At 43.4% G+C, this 14,027-nt stretch overlaps 1 protein-coding gene across 1 annotated transcript in view; it reads left to right on the top strand.

Annotated features, from left to right (window-relative positions):
- The first annotated feature begins 781 nt into the window (after positions 1 to 781).
- Positions 782 to 14,027, top strand: part of ALG14 (ALG14 UDP-N-acetylglucosaminyltransferase subunit) — a 35,233-nt gene continuing 21,987 nt past the window's right edge. Inside the window, exons 1-3 of the mRNA XM_063136128.1 lie at positions 782 to 923; positions 3,303 to 3,454; positions 9,235 to 9,357. Coding sequence (XP_062992198.1) covers positions 782 to 923; positions 3,303 to 3,454; positions 9,235 to 9,357 — 417 coding nt within the window. The remainder of the gene's footprint in view (positions 924 to 3,302; positions 3,455 to 9,234; positions 9,358 to 14,027) is intronic.

Below are 14,027 nucleotides of genomic sequence, written 5' to 3'. Positions count from 1 at the left end.
TGGTTTTAGTCCTAAATTATTGTTCCCAAGTGTTGCTAACACATGCCACTGTTTTTGGTATGATTTTTTAATATAATGGGGTCGTTCCGGCCTTTTCTGTTCCGTTCTGTTCCGGCTTTTACACCGTCCCCAAAAAAATTCAGGGAGAAATTGTTTTTTTTACAATTTTTCCAAAAATCCTGGCCTCTCCCCGATTTTTTTCTGGTTTCCTGAACGCCGGCCTTCATATCTCTCGGTGCACTATAAAATAACAAGTAGAAAAGAAAAAATTTAGGGATGTAAGACAGCAACTTGAAGGATACCAGCCACAGGAGCAATCAGAGAGCAAACGTTGGTAGATTCTTATGTCCCCTTGCTGGAATAAAACTTTTCCATTACGTTAAGGAATGGGTACAAGGTTTTTATGCAGTATATGACAACTGATCCTGGAATTATTTGCTGATTAGCTGATTGTTCAACTTGTATTTAGCTATATGTTGTCTCTGTGTATATTGTGTGTGTGTTTTCTTGTGATATTAAAGATTTTGCATATTGTATTTTTAATGTTTTTAATCTTTGTAAACCGGCCAGAGAGCTTCGGTTATGGGGAGATACAGAAATGAATTGATTCCAAATAATTGCCCTCTTTGGGAAACAAATCACGGCAGGGGCGGCGGGAATGGGGGGGAAGGATGTATTGCTGAAGCCGTTTAGCGGGGGGAGGGGTGGTGAGCTGAAGAACTCGGGAGGTTTTTTGGGCTGCCTCGGCTCCCGTAGGCAGTTCCTGAGTGATGGCCCGCCCATGGAACCCTTGTGGGCAATGCTGGGCACCGCTGCCCTCCTTTCCCTCTTGCTGCTGCTCTTTGCCGCGCGCCTCTTCCAGACGAGGCGAGCGCGCGTCCCACCTAACGCGGCCGTCAGCCTCTTGGTGGTGGCCGGTTCTGGTAAGACAGAGACAGCGGGAAACGCGGACCCACCGGATGGCCAGCAAGCGCGGGCTAGGCCGTCCGGACTACACTACCCAGCAAGCAAAGCGGCTACTGGTGTGTACGCGGAAGCGAGGCGTGCTTGCCGTTGATCGCTGCTTTTGCGAGGCATGCTGGGAGTTGTAGTTCAATTGTAGAGATTGTCATCGACTGAGATTTGTAGTCTTTTTTTTGGAATAGGGGGTGATCTAGGGCAAGGGTGGACAGAAATTGGTTTGGAACTCAACTCCCAGCATTCCTGACCATTCCCTGATAGAGAGGACTGCACCTGTGGTCTAGAGAGGCCAAAGTAAGCCAGGGGGCATCAAATCACTGTATACCAGCCTTCCCCCAACCTGGTACCTTCCCATCAGCCCCCGCCAACACAGCTAATGACCAAGAATGCTGGGAGATGTAGTCCAAAACATCTGGAGGGCACCAGGTTGGGGGAGATTGCTTTAAAGAGTTGCTTATAAAGTTGTTATAACTGGAGGATGCAGAGTCAGAAAGAATTCCTCCTACTGAGCTATTCTTGCTATTGGTGTGCATATATACTGCCTGTGCAGTGAGGGTATAGTGATGGTGGCTGCATTTGCAATGTAGAGCAAATTTGTGGGCTTTGAAAACTGTATATTATGAATGCAGATGTACCATGAGGCCCTGTGTATTATAATACAAGTACCCTGGAGCCTTCTTGCACCATTTTTGCAAGGTGCTTTTGCTGTGTATGTGTTGCACCCAGCTACTGTTGTAGGTGAAACGCAAGTTTCTCACTGTCAGTACTGTCACACTCCCTGTGTTCTAAAATAGGACTTGTTTTCTATGGGGCTGTGGTGATGATAATGCACAGTTTTTTTAAAAGGAAATGATGTTACTTGTTAAGGGGATAATCCAAACGTCCCACCCATCATAGTGGAAAACAAAATGCATTGAAATAATTGACAACTTACTGCCTTTTAGTTAGTTATTTATTGTTACTGATTTATCGAAAGATATCTCTGTAATGCCTTTCTGAAACCACAAAGGTAGTTAATCATTTTGTTTATTACATTTCTATATTGCCCAGTAACCAAAGCTGAGTGGTTTACAAAAATTTTAAAAACCTTTAAAATACTATATTGTACATAATATAAAAATGGTTTACATTAACATATAAACAAAACACAGGAGTACACACACACATGTGCGCATGCACACACACACACACACACACACACACACAGGACTCAGTGAAAAACTTTATCATAAACTGCAAAACACCTGAGAGTGGTGGAAGGTTTTAATCTGGTGTTGAACGTAAGAACAGCCATGCTGGATCAGACCAAGGGTCCATCTAGATCAACACAACGTTTACACAGTGGCAACCAGCTGTCAACCAGGGACCCACAAGCAGGACGTGGTGCAATAGCCCCGTCCCACCCATGTTCCCCACCAACTGTTATATATAGGCTGCCTGTGATACGGGAGGTACCTCTATAACAATTTTGACACCAATACCCCATTCAAAGAGGCACCTGGAGGAGGGCTTTAGATGACGAGCGTAATATATGGGTAGGTTCATGCTGGGAGAGGCACTCGACAGTAGGAGGTATTGAGGTCCTGAGCTGTGTAAGGCTGTGTAAGTCTATGACCCCATTCAGAAGACACCTTAAACCATGGCTTTAACCATGGTGGTTAAGCCAGAAAGCCAGGCCATGTTCAGAAGGCACCTTAAACCACAGCTTTAACCATAGTGAATAAAGGGGGGGAAAGCCTTATTCACTGTGGTTAAAGCCATGGTTTAAGGTGTCTTCTGAACACAGCCCGACTTTCTGGCTTAATCACCATTGTTAAGGCCATGGTTTAAAGGGTCTTCTGAACAGGGCCTTTATAGATCAAATTCAGCAGCTTGTATTGGGCTTGGAAATATACAGGCAACCCATACAAGTGTAACGTTGTAGCATACATGGCTGCTTTACAGCCGCCATTTCCACAAGATTTCTTTTACAGAAATAGAGAGTCGCTGTGCTCTCCATAGCTGGCTGAGGCCTGCTGGGAGTTGTAGGACTTTTGTTCTGTCCAAACATGCATAGGATTGCACCTTAAAGTGTATAAATATGAAATATTCCCCAAGCATTTCCTAATTCAAACATTTGTTGTCTCTGAGAAGAATATATGAATGACTGAACAGCAAAACATTGTGTTTGAGATGATGCGAAAGTTCTATCTGTGGGTTTGCTCTGTAACTGCTCAGCTTGATGCTACAGTCATGAAGCAATGAACATACTTCTGTGAACTAATCCAGTGAGGAAGGCAACCAGGCCAAATCCTATGATTGGTGAATCTTTAATGAACTATTTTTGTTTCTATATTTTTCAGGAGGGCACACAACAGAAATCTTGAGGTTACTTAGTAGCCTCTCCCAGACATACTCTCCTAGACATTATGTTTTGGCTGATTCAGATAAGATGAGTGAAGAAAAAATCCGTTCTTTTGAACAAAAAAGAGCTGAAGTGTTCTCCAATTCCTTGGTAAGTTATTACATTTTTCTTGGAAATTGAAATGGGAAGGCCTGGGCAGGGGGAAATGTGTGGGGAACTAGTTTTTTTTAAAAAAAGAAACATCTCTTTCCCCCCACTCCCTCCCCTCAAAATCCCTTGGGAGAAAATGTTCTTTTCCCTATTTTTTTCCTTCCCCTACCCCATTCCCCCTCCCCCAGGCCTTCACATCTCTATAGGTAACAATTTGTTTATCTTTTGAATGTGAAATAGCAATATAATATTGGGTATTGCGTCCAGTTCTGGGCACCACACTTCAAGAAGGATGCAGACAAGCTGGAGGGGGTTCAGAGGAGGGCAACGAGAGTGATCAGGGGTTTGGAAACAAAGCCCTATGAGAAGAGACTGAAAGAACTGGACATGATTAGCCTTGAGAAGAGAAGACTGAGGGAAGACACGATAGCACTCTTCAAGTACTTGAAAGGTTGTCACGCAGAGGAGGGCCAGGATCTCTTCTCAGTAATCCCAGAGTGCAGGACATGGAATAATGGGCAGAAGTTACAGGAAGCCAGATTCCGGCTGGACATCAGGAAAAACTTCTTGGCTGTTAGAGCAGTACGACAATGGAACTAATTACCTATGGAGGTTGTAGGATCTCCCACACTAGAGGCATTCAAGAGGCAGCTGGACAGGTATGCTTTAAGGTGGATTCCTGCATTGAGCAGGGGGTTGGACTCGATGGCCTTATAGGCCCCTTCCATCTCTACTGTTGTATGATTTTATAATTATCAAAATATCAATAGAATCCCCAGTACACAATACATCTGTCAGTTCCAAGAGTTTCATTTACTGAATATTATCTTTTACTCCGAAGTCACACAGCCGAATAGGCCAACCTGTTTCTTTCCCACCCGCCCAAGTAAACAGTCTATTCCTTTCTCCCGAAAGAAACTTAGCAAAAGTATACTTTGGGATTAATGTGAGTTGAATGATGAATGAGCAGTGGTAATTGTGCACATTCATATAAAGGCGTGAAGCAGATGCATGAATTGACATTGCCAACAATTGCCTGTTCAATATGAATAATCAGCAGCTGATGTTGGACAATGCAAATTGATTGCAGATATTTCATACACACTCACTGACAAATATACATAATTTCCTAACTGACATTGTTTCACTCATGCCTGTTTTCCAACACTATGCATGTTTGCCCGGCAGTGTGTGACCTACTGTGTGCATGTCCTTCATGTTTTCTTGTAAATATGTGCAGGTTCTTCATTCCATGTCCATTTGCAACAACTTGCATGCTAAGGTAACAGTTTTAAAATTAAGACCAATAAACAAAAATGTAAAACATGGATAGCTTAAAACATAAAAACAGCTATTGAGATTTTAAAAAAAATCAGGATCCAATATAATATGGTGTGGTTGTATTTCAAGAATGTTTAGCCTTCTGTTGTAAAGTGGTAGCCCCTGGCTTGCAGTTCTAAGGCACATAGTCTGTGTAAATAGAACATTCTCTAGCACAGGGGTGTGCAGCAGATCTGGGCCTACTGATAGATCTCTGGGTGATTTGCAATGGATTGGCAAAGACTTATGACTCCCAATTGTTTAATAGTAGTAGTAACAAAATACTACTTTACCACCACTGTACGCACACTCACACACGCACACATATACACCTGCCCTAACTTACACTGCTGAAATCTGGAAAGTTTGGTGTTCTAGAAGTGGCTTTTCGGGTGGAAGGACTGAGTTCCATTTAATTCTAATACTCAAAAGCAAATTCCTGGGTTCAGAATTCTTTCGTTCTAAGTGTCTGTCTTTTGTACCAGGTTTTAGTTGTTGGATCTCATATTATTATTATTACTATTACTATTACTATTATTAAGTAGACCTCACAAGATTGAAACCTGCTCTAGCATTAAAGAAAATGGAGGAGCCAGTGAAAATCCTTTAGCACAGGGGTCCTGTGACATTTTGGGTCACAGAACTGTCTCATGAGTAATTCCCATGAAAACCAATTGGTATTAATTAGTCTGCGTGTCCAGACTAATGTTCAGATAAGTAAAATAGCTTTTAAAACTCGTAGACCAAATACAAATGGGAGCATGCTTCAATTCATTGAAACCATGTGCTTAAATGTACTTAACTCTGCTGGATGGTAAGCGTAGACCTTTATATGTTGCAGTTTTCCCACCAGTGGTATTTCACTATACATTGAAAAACGAAGTGAATGAGCAGAAGTAAGCATAATACCTTAAAGCTGCAAACTTGCTTATCTTGGAGTAAAGCCTGTTGAACTCAGTGGGTCCTACTTCTGCGTAGAGATGCAAAGGATCGCACTGTGTCACTTGAATATCTAGACAGGCTCACTTTGGAATAAGGCCAATTGAAATCAATGGGACCGGCTTCCTTTCTTTTCTTTTTTTATAATAGGGCACAGTGAAAAACTGTATGCATCTGCCAAGGACATCTGGACAAGCATGTCAGTCTGCTAGTGACATTTGAACAATCTGCCAGTAGCCCCAGCATAATGTTGCTGCAGTGCCAGTGTGGTGCTTTTGTGCTGGTGTAAATAGCCACATCCTAAACACTTGAGTCTTGTTTGGGACACCCTAGGATTAGGGTGTTGCACACACACACAGACACACACACACACCCCTAGCTTTGTTTCGACTTCAGTATACAAACATCCAGAATATGGGTAAATTTTCCTTTACTGCAGCGTTGCCAGAATCTCTGCTTTAATCAGTTCAGTATGGGATATATCCGATTCCCAATTCAGTTTGTACAATGAAGACAAATGGGGTCGGGGGAACCACACAAAGAAATCTTTCTCTTTAATTCCTTGCTTCATGTAATTATAGCAAACTATCAGAAAGAAGGGTGGAGTTCACATTGATAGGATCTTTTATAAGTGTATATTAACATACATCTGTTTTGTTTTAAGTATCTATCAAGTTCTGTGTAACCAAAACTCAGGAATATGAAAGCTGTGTTTCGCTTGGACCGGCTTCTGAAGGTTTCCCATTTTGCTATGGTTACATGCTGCTATGTTCTGTTTGTTTTGTTGTTTTCTCCTGTTGAGCTTTCAGGCTTGTGCTTATCTCCACCAAAGGCTCCTTTACTTTGCAACATTTATTACAGTATAAGATTGCTTTTGGGCAGCACGGGTGGGTGGGGGGACAGGGTTAGTTGTCTGATCTAGTTCTTGTCAAATTCTAAGGGTTGCAACTCCAGTGAGAGCTCAAGTAATTGATTCCCATCGCAGTTCACTATTTACTGTTTTACTCTGTACAGCACCATGTACATTGATGGTGCTATATAAATAATAATAATAATAATAATAATAATAATAATAATAATAAAAAATTCCCAGTGGAGAGCATACTTTTTTTTTCTTGTTTAAAGATTTGTATTCTCCTGTATGGAAATACAAGAAAAAGGAAATCTTTCCCACCTCCACTGCCCACCCCCATGTAGAACAAAGAATATTATCTCAATAGCATGAAAGGGAGCAAAAAGTAGATTTTAGAATGTTGTTTAGAATGGTAAAATTCCCTCTTTGTCACAACAGTTAAAGCTGCAAGACCCTGCCCTCTTTTGTATCTGGTCAACCTCTTTAACTGTTGTGATGAAGAGGGAATTTCACCAAGTGCTGCATGCATACAAGTGATACCTGCTGAAATTCCCTTTTCTATACAACTGTTAAAGATATAGGAGCCCTGTCCTCCTTTCCACATGAACCTACCCCGTACGCTGCGCTCAACATCTAAGGTCCTCCGAGTCCCTACTCCGAGGGAAGCTCGGAGAATGGAAACAAGGGAGAGGGCCTTTTCAGTGGTGGCCCCCCAATTATGGAATGATCTCCCCAATGAGGCTCGACTGGCGCCAACATTGTTATCTTTTCGGCACCAGGTCAAGACTTTTCTCTTTTCCCAGGCATTTAACAGCATTTAACAACGCTGAGTTTGTTTGTTTTTTAACGGGCCCCAGAACTATTGTTTTTAAATGGGTACCATTGTTTTTATGCTGTTTATGTTTTTGATGGTTTTAAATCTTGTATACTTTTTAATGTTCACTGTTTTTAACTTTTCTAAACCGCCCAGAGAGCTTCGGCTATGGGACATATATAAATGTAATAAATCAAATCAAGGTCACCCTACCTTAGCCAGCATAGTCAGTGGTGATGGACGCTTTAGGCCAAACCATCTGGAGGGGCACGAGTTGCCCACCCTTAATTTAATCCAAGGGTGGGTGGATGGAAAAACGGGATATATTGGTAGAACTCTGAGTGATTTGCAGTACAACAGCAAGAGTTTCCAACTTCCAGTTAATTGACAGTAGCAAGAACAAATTACTTTTCCACTCTTAATTAGGCTGCTGAACTGAAGAAAGCTTGAGGTAACCAAGAGCAGGACTTTTGTGTGAAAGGACTATGAGCTCAGTTCAGTTCCAGTACTGAATATGAATTCCAAGACTCAACACATGCTCAGAGGCACCCTGCTCTTGAATTCTATGCTTTTTGACCTGGCCTGCCAAACCTGAAGTCAGCCTGCCCCTTGTTTAATCTGTTGCTAGCAATACTTGCTATTGTCCACTAGATGGGGCACTGAGATAATAGTCAGTTTTTGTTCTGTGTAAGCTGCATATTTGAGCAGAGTTTTAAAAGGCAGAGGGCACCTATTTGCATTTTCCAATATGCATCTGTGCTCACAAAAGTTACTACTGATCTGCATTTCCATGCTAGCCACAGGTAGGGATGTCAACAACAACAAAATCCGCAGTGGACTCAAATGTGTTCAGATTTCTATGAATCCAATTAGCATATTACACAGCAAGCCAGCATAATGAATTAGCACAAGTAGAACAAAAATCTGGTTTAAAAAACCCAATCCCGTCAATGATGATGGAATAAAAGGCATCTGAGAATCCGCGAAACACAGACAGAAAGAATTTAACAAGATCTGTACATTCTTAGCCACAGAAGAGGAGAAGCCAGCATAGAAACACAGGAGATTAGCTTCTTAGCCGGGCAGTAAAATAACAATAACATTGCTATCTACCAAGCAGTCTGGTGGAGGAGCAACAGAGCTGAGAACTAGGCTTCCCAGCAGGCTGAGAATGGGCCTCTGCCAGCCCATTTATTTATTTATTACATTTCTATACCACCCAATACTCAAGCTCTCTGGGCTATGTCTTCACTATGCACCCCAAAGACTCCAATGTAGGTGCCAGACGAGCTTCTCCTGCATTTCAGAACTGGGGTGCCACCACTAGAAAGGCTCTCTCCCCTAAGGAGCCACCTGCCTCCCCTCATTTGGCTTACGTACTTGCCTGCAACTTTTTGTGACGTATGGCTACTTGGCAAGCTGTTCAATACAAGGCTGATCTGTGTTGTTACAATCTCTTACTGTGTGTTTACCAGGGTCTTGGGCTTAATTTTGGGTGCTGTAACTGAATCACCAGACCACTGTTTAGTTCAGGGTTGAGGGTGGGATTAACGCGGTTGATGCTGGGTTCTGCTTTGGAGGGGGAGGAAACGCCGTATGGAAGCTCAGAGTGCACATGTGCTCCCTCTCGCATACATAGAAGTTTCTCCTATGGAAGATTGCAACACGATGCAACCTGGAGCTTGTTTAAAACAACAAGCCCAACCCAGTTGGAACTTCTACTCTGGCAAGTTCCTGTTTGTGCGAATCAGAGTTCTGTCGAACTACAGCAACAGAAAAAAGTAACTTTGCAATAGTATGTCCGAAATGGATTCTTCTGTGTAAATTTGTCCGTTTCTCTTCTCATTTTCCAAGTTCACCCTCCACCGCATTCCCAGAAGTCGAGAGGTCCGTCAGTCATGGAGCTCTTCAGTGCTAACAACCCTGCGGTCCATGTTTTATTCTTTGCCTTTGGCCTTCAGACTCAAGCCAGATTTGGTATGTAAAACGATACTGTAGAGCAGTAATGAAGAAATGCTAGTCTGTTCCAAAAGGAAATAGCTATTTGGAGGTAACAAGCTTTTAGAACATATACACACACACACACACATTTAGGGCTGGTTCCTGCAGAGGTTATTTCTCTTGATTAGCCCAGTTCACATGTCACACTAAACTAGAACAAACCACAGAGCCTTGTGCTGGTGCACTGCCCCCTCCTATCATTTCCATTTTTACTTAACCATAGCTTGTTGCATTGTCCGAACCTGACAAACTGGTTCATCTTAACCAGCCATCCCCCAACCTGGTGCCCTTCAGATGTTTGGACTATCCCAGCATTCCACTAGCCATGTGGCAGGAGCTTTTGGGAGTTGAAGTCCAAAACTTCTGGAGATCTGCATTTTGCCCACGCTTAGCCATCACACGTACCAGCTCATACACCATCTTAGAACCCACCGTAAGCCAAAGTAGTGAACTGCTGGTGCTGTTACTACTATGCATAGTATGTACATTGTTTCACTACCCATTGGCACAACCCTACGGTCCATAGAATCATAGAATAGTAGAGTTGGAAGGGACCTACAAGGCCACTGAGTCCAACCCCCTGCTCATTGCAGGAATCTACCTTAAAGCATACCTGACCGATGGCTGCCCAGCTGCCTCTTGAATGCCTCTAGTATGTCTTATTCTCTAAGCCTTATTCTCTTAGTCTAAGCAGGATCACTTGAGATGCACGGCATAGTCAAAAAGAGTGACTGTTGCATGAAATCCTTGAGCTGCTTTGTGCCTCTTTTCTTCAGTATCCCCACCCCATCCCAGTTTAATTCGAAGACGCCGAGCTTGCTATAGCGAAAGCTGTCATATGACTGAACCGTTAGAAGTAGATTTTGGTATCTTCAATTTGTTCATGTCTCTAAACTTCTGATCAGTAACTGGAGGTTCCAGGGACCAATCTGGCTTCCTGTGGAGGAGTACCACATACGTCTCTGGGGTGACGTCAACCCAGAGACTTGTGTGGAGAGAGTGGGGGCTGTTTTGGAGATGGGTGGAGCCCACACTTTCCACAGCTATTCAGTGTGGCTTTCCCAGGGAACTAATTGCTGACCAGGTCTCTAAACAAAAGTAGTCCCCCCTCGCCACCTTCCTCCCTTTACATTGATTTTCTCTTTTCATTAAAGAGGAAGTAAAATGCCTTGATTCAAATTAAACAGACAGTCTTTATGAGATGAGTACATTAGGACATTGCCTTGTTACAGTAGTGGTTTCATTTAATTAGAATCAATTGCGTTTCCATCGAAAGGGAAATTGCCTAGAAAATCAAGCAGAACAGTGCATTACCGAAGGAGACGATGCGGAAAAGTCAAAGGAGAAAAGGTACCATGGAGTAACTGTAACTGTTGCGTAAATCAACCGATCCTTTGTTTAGGGAACAGCAGCGACCATGTTTGCTCATCTAGTGATAGTTTAACTTGCGCGTAGGTTTTTAGCTTGAAATAGTAGTGCCAAAAAATACAGAGCTCTTGCCAAAAGGCCACGTGGACTTTGCACTGAAGTCTACTTTGTGATGAATTTATTTATTAAGTGGTGTGATTGAATTCTGTAAACCTGTGACTGCGGTTTGTGGTTTGTGGACAGTGTTTGTGCCGATGGGTAGTGAAACAACATACATGCTATGCGTAGTAGGAACAGCAACAGCAGTTCGCTACTTTGGCTTACGGTGGGTTCTAAGGTGGCCTGTGAACTGGCATGTGTGATGGATAAAGAGTGCAAACTGTGAATCAGAAATCCCCAGTTCAATCTGTTCTCAGCTATGGACTCTCTAGGCCGGAGGTGACAAATTGGATGAGGGACCGGGTGCCAGATTATATTCCACCCAGTCCTTCATGGGCCATATGATTTCAGGTGGTCATGGCCATACCTCTTTACATCACTGGGTGTGGCCATGCCCACCTGACATCATTTGCTCCCTGGTCCAAGTGCTGGCTAGATCTGCAGTGGGACCCTGCTTTGCTCCGCGTAGACTTCCCTGGTGAGGGACGCCCCTGGCATAGCAAAGACAAGCCGGCAGAGGCCCTGTCACTCCTCCAATGGAGTAGCACTGAAGAGTGGGTCGGCTCTGCCCTGGCTTCACCCGCCCTGCATCCTTGCCACAATGGGTGAAGGAAGTGAGGGAGGCGTAGCTGAGCCACGTGGCTCCCTGCTGCTCCTCCTCTGGAGTGAAGTTTGGTTTCACTAGGGAGAGAAGGAAATGAGAGAGACAGAGAGAGAGAAGAGTGGCAGAGAGAATTGGATGAATAGATGGATGGATGGGGAGTGTGGATGTGTGTTTGAATGAATGTTTGTGTGAGTGGGTGTGTGGTGGCATTGGCATTGCCGGACCCTGGAAGGTTTTCCATTTGGGAATGCAAACCTCAGGCTGAAAAACCTTCCCCACACCTGGGCTAAAAGAAAGCTGAGCATGTCATCTGAACCAGGCTTCTGGTTTATTGCTCCAAAGCAAGATAGGATTTGTAAACTACGATCAAACCCTGATTTGCAGCCCTAGCTTCTAAGGGGCACAACAAGCCAGGAGCCCCAGTTTGGACAACATGCTAAGTTTTCCTTTCTTGGCGGCTAGATTAGCTGCTCCTGTTGGCTGGAAGAGTGAAGTGGAATCAAATAGGCTGCATGCACCACAACTTGTTCACGATAAGCCAGGATTCTCCGGGATTCTAACCTACCATTGTATGCAAACATGGCCAATGTATATGAAGTGTTTTGAACACAAAACTGTCTTATATCAAGTCAGATCATGAGCCCATCTAACCATTGACTAGCAACAGCTTCCATAGGCTCAAGTTGAGGACTTTCCCAGTCCAGTTGTCTAGAATCATAGAGATGTCACGGATTGAACCTGGAGCCTATGGGGTACTAAGCGGGTGCTCTACCATTTGCTGTGGCTACTCTGTTCAAAAGCCACAATATAAATGCTATGCGTTATTATTATTATTGTTGTTGTTGTTGTTGTTGTTGTTTATTAGCAGCAGCTGCAGCACCAAAAAAATCCAAGCATTCTATCTTAATAACTGGTTTACGGGCTGATAATCTGACTGACACGTTAAAGTTATGCCTGCAGGGTTGTGGCATCGATAACAGCTAACTAGATGCCAGCAACTGCTCATCGGAATGAAAAAATGCTCTGGAGATCAAAATGTCTTTGGTCACTAAACAAGGTTCTAGCTATGCAGCATATGATACTGCCATATATCATATATAATATTAGCTGCATATTTTGCATAATATATTTTTTCAAAACTAAATCATTTAACAGATAGCCCAACATATTTTTTTTCAATGAACGTATTAGTTGTCTACATAATTAATTCTGTCCATAAATCTTCACATCACTTCCCTAAATAGAATTCTTTCTTTTTTTAAGTGGATGTGACCCATGCAAATATGCACGGAAACCTACGTTGCAAAGGCAGGTGGGGAGAGGAGAGGACACACAGGAGAAATATATGTATATTTGTTTCAGTCCTTCAGTATCCTCGGAATAAATATTGAGGGAATCAACCAGGGGCATTGTGTGTGTGGTGTGTTCATCCTTGGCATCATAGAATCATAGAATAGTAGAGTTAGAAGGGGCCTATAAGGCCATCGAGTCCAACCCCCTGCTCAATGCAGGAATCCACCCTAAAGCATACCTGAGAGATGGCTGTCCAGCTGCCTCTTGAAGGCCTCTAGTGTGGAAAAGCCTATGACCTTCCTAGGTAATTGGTTCCATTGTTGTACTGCTCTAACAGTCAGATGTCCAGCCGGAATCTGACTTCCTGTAACTTGATCCCGTTATTCCGTGTCTTGCACTCTGGGATGATCGAGAAGAGATCCTGGCCCTCCTCTGTGTGACAACCTTTCAAGTATTTGAAGAGTGCTATCATCAGATAGCACCCACCCTTGACTGGGTATGTGGGAGGCTGTCGTGTTTTGTGGAAAAAACTAATCATATGCTGCATAATTGTTCCATGGAATTGTTATCTGATCTTTGCTATCAGGTGGCTTGCTTTCGTAGATAGAGAGAATTGTTGATAGAAGATGAGCTGATCCTTGGTTTGAAAGGCACAGGGAGAGATCTGGGCTACCAGCAAGGGTGAAGAACCCTTTTTCTCTCGAGGGACCTCATCCTCTAAGAGATAATCTGTTGCAGGGGGCTGAAGCCAGCAGTTGGTGGGGCCAGACACAAATCTGGGCAGGGCGTTCCTCTTCTCTTTCTCTCTCTCTCTCTCTCTCTCTCCCCCCCTCCCTCCCTCCCTCCTGCCCTTCTTTTCTGCCCAGTGGGAGGGACAGATCACTCTTTTCAGAGCTCAGAATGGATTACTCACGGTGGATTTTGAAATTAGGCCGAGAGCTTCAAGTTGGCCACCCCTGATATACAGAATGTGCTTTGTGACTTCTGAGCCCAATCTCCCTCATTCCCTTTGCCAGCGAGAGGACTGCCCATTCTGCCCTTAGATTAAGAAATAAAACCTGCCTCTGCCTCATGCTCTTTTTCCCTTTCAGTACTAAGTTGATACAGAAAGCATTATCCGTCTGCTATAGATCTTATGTAAATAGTTTGGGGGGAAATTAATCAATTTGAAAGGGAAACTCCATGTCTAATCAATTGATTTCTGTTGTAAAACTGACGTTAG

This window comes from Elgaria multicarinata, chromosome 1 (assembly GCF_023053635.1).
Source record: "Elgaria multicarinata webbii isolate HBS135686 ecotype San Diego chromosome 1, rElgMul1.1.pri, whole genome shotgun sequence".
Classification (NCBI taxonomy): Eukaryota; Metazoa; Chordata; class Lepidosauria; order Squamata; family Anguidae; genus Elgaria; species Elgaria multicarinata.
The sequence above is the reverse complement of the archived record's forward strand: the minus strand, read 5'-3'. Positions and strand labels throughout refer to the sequence as shown.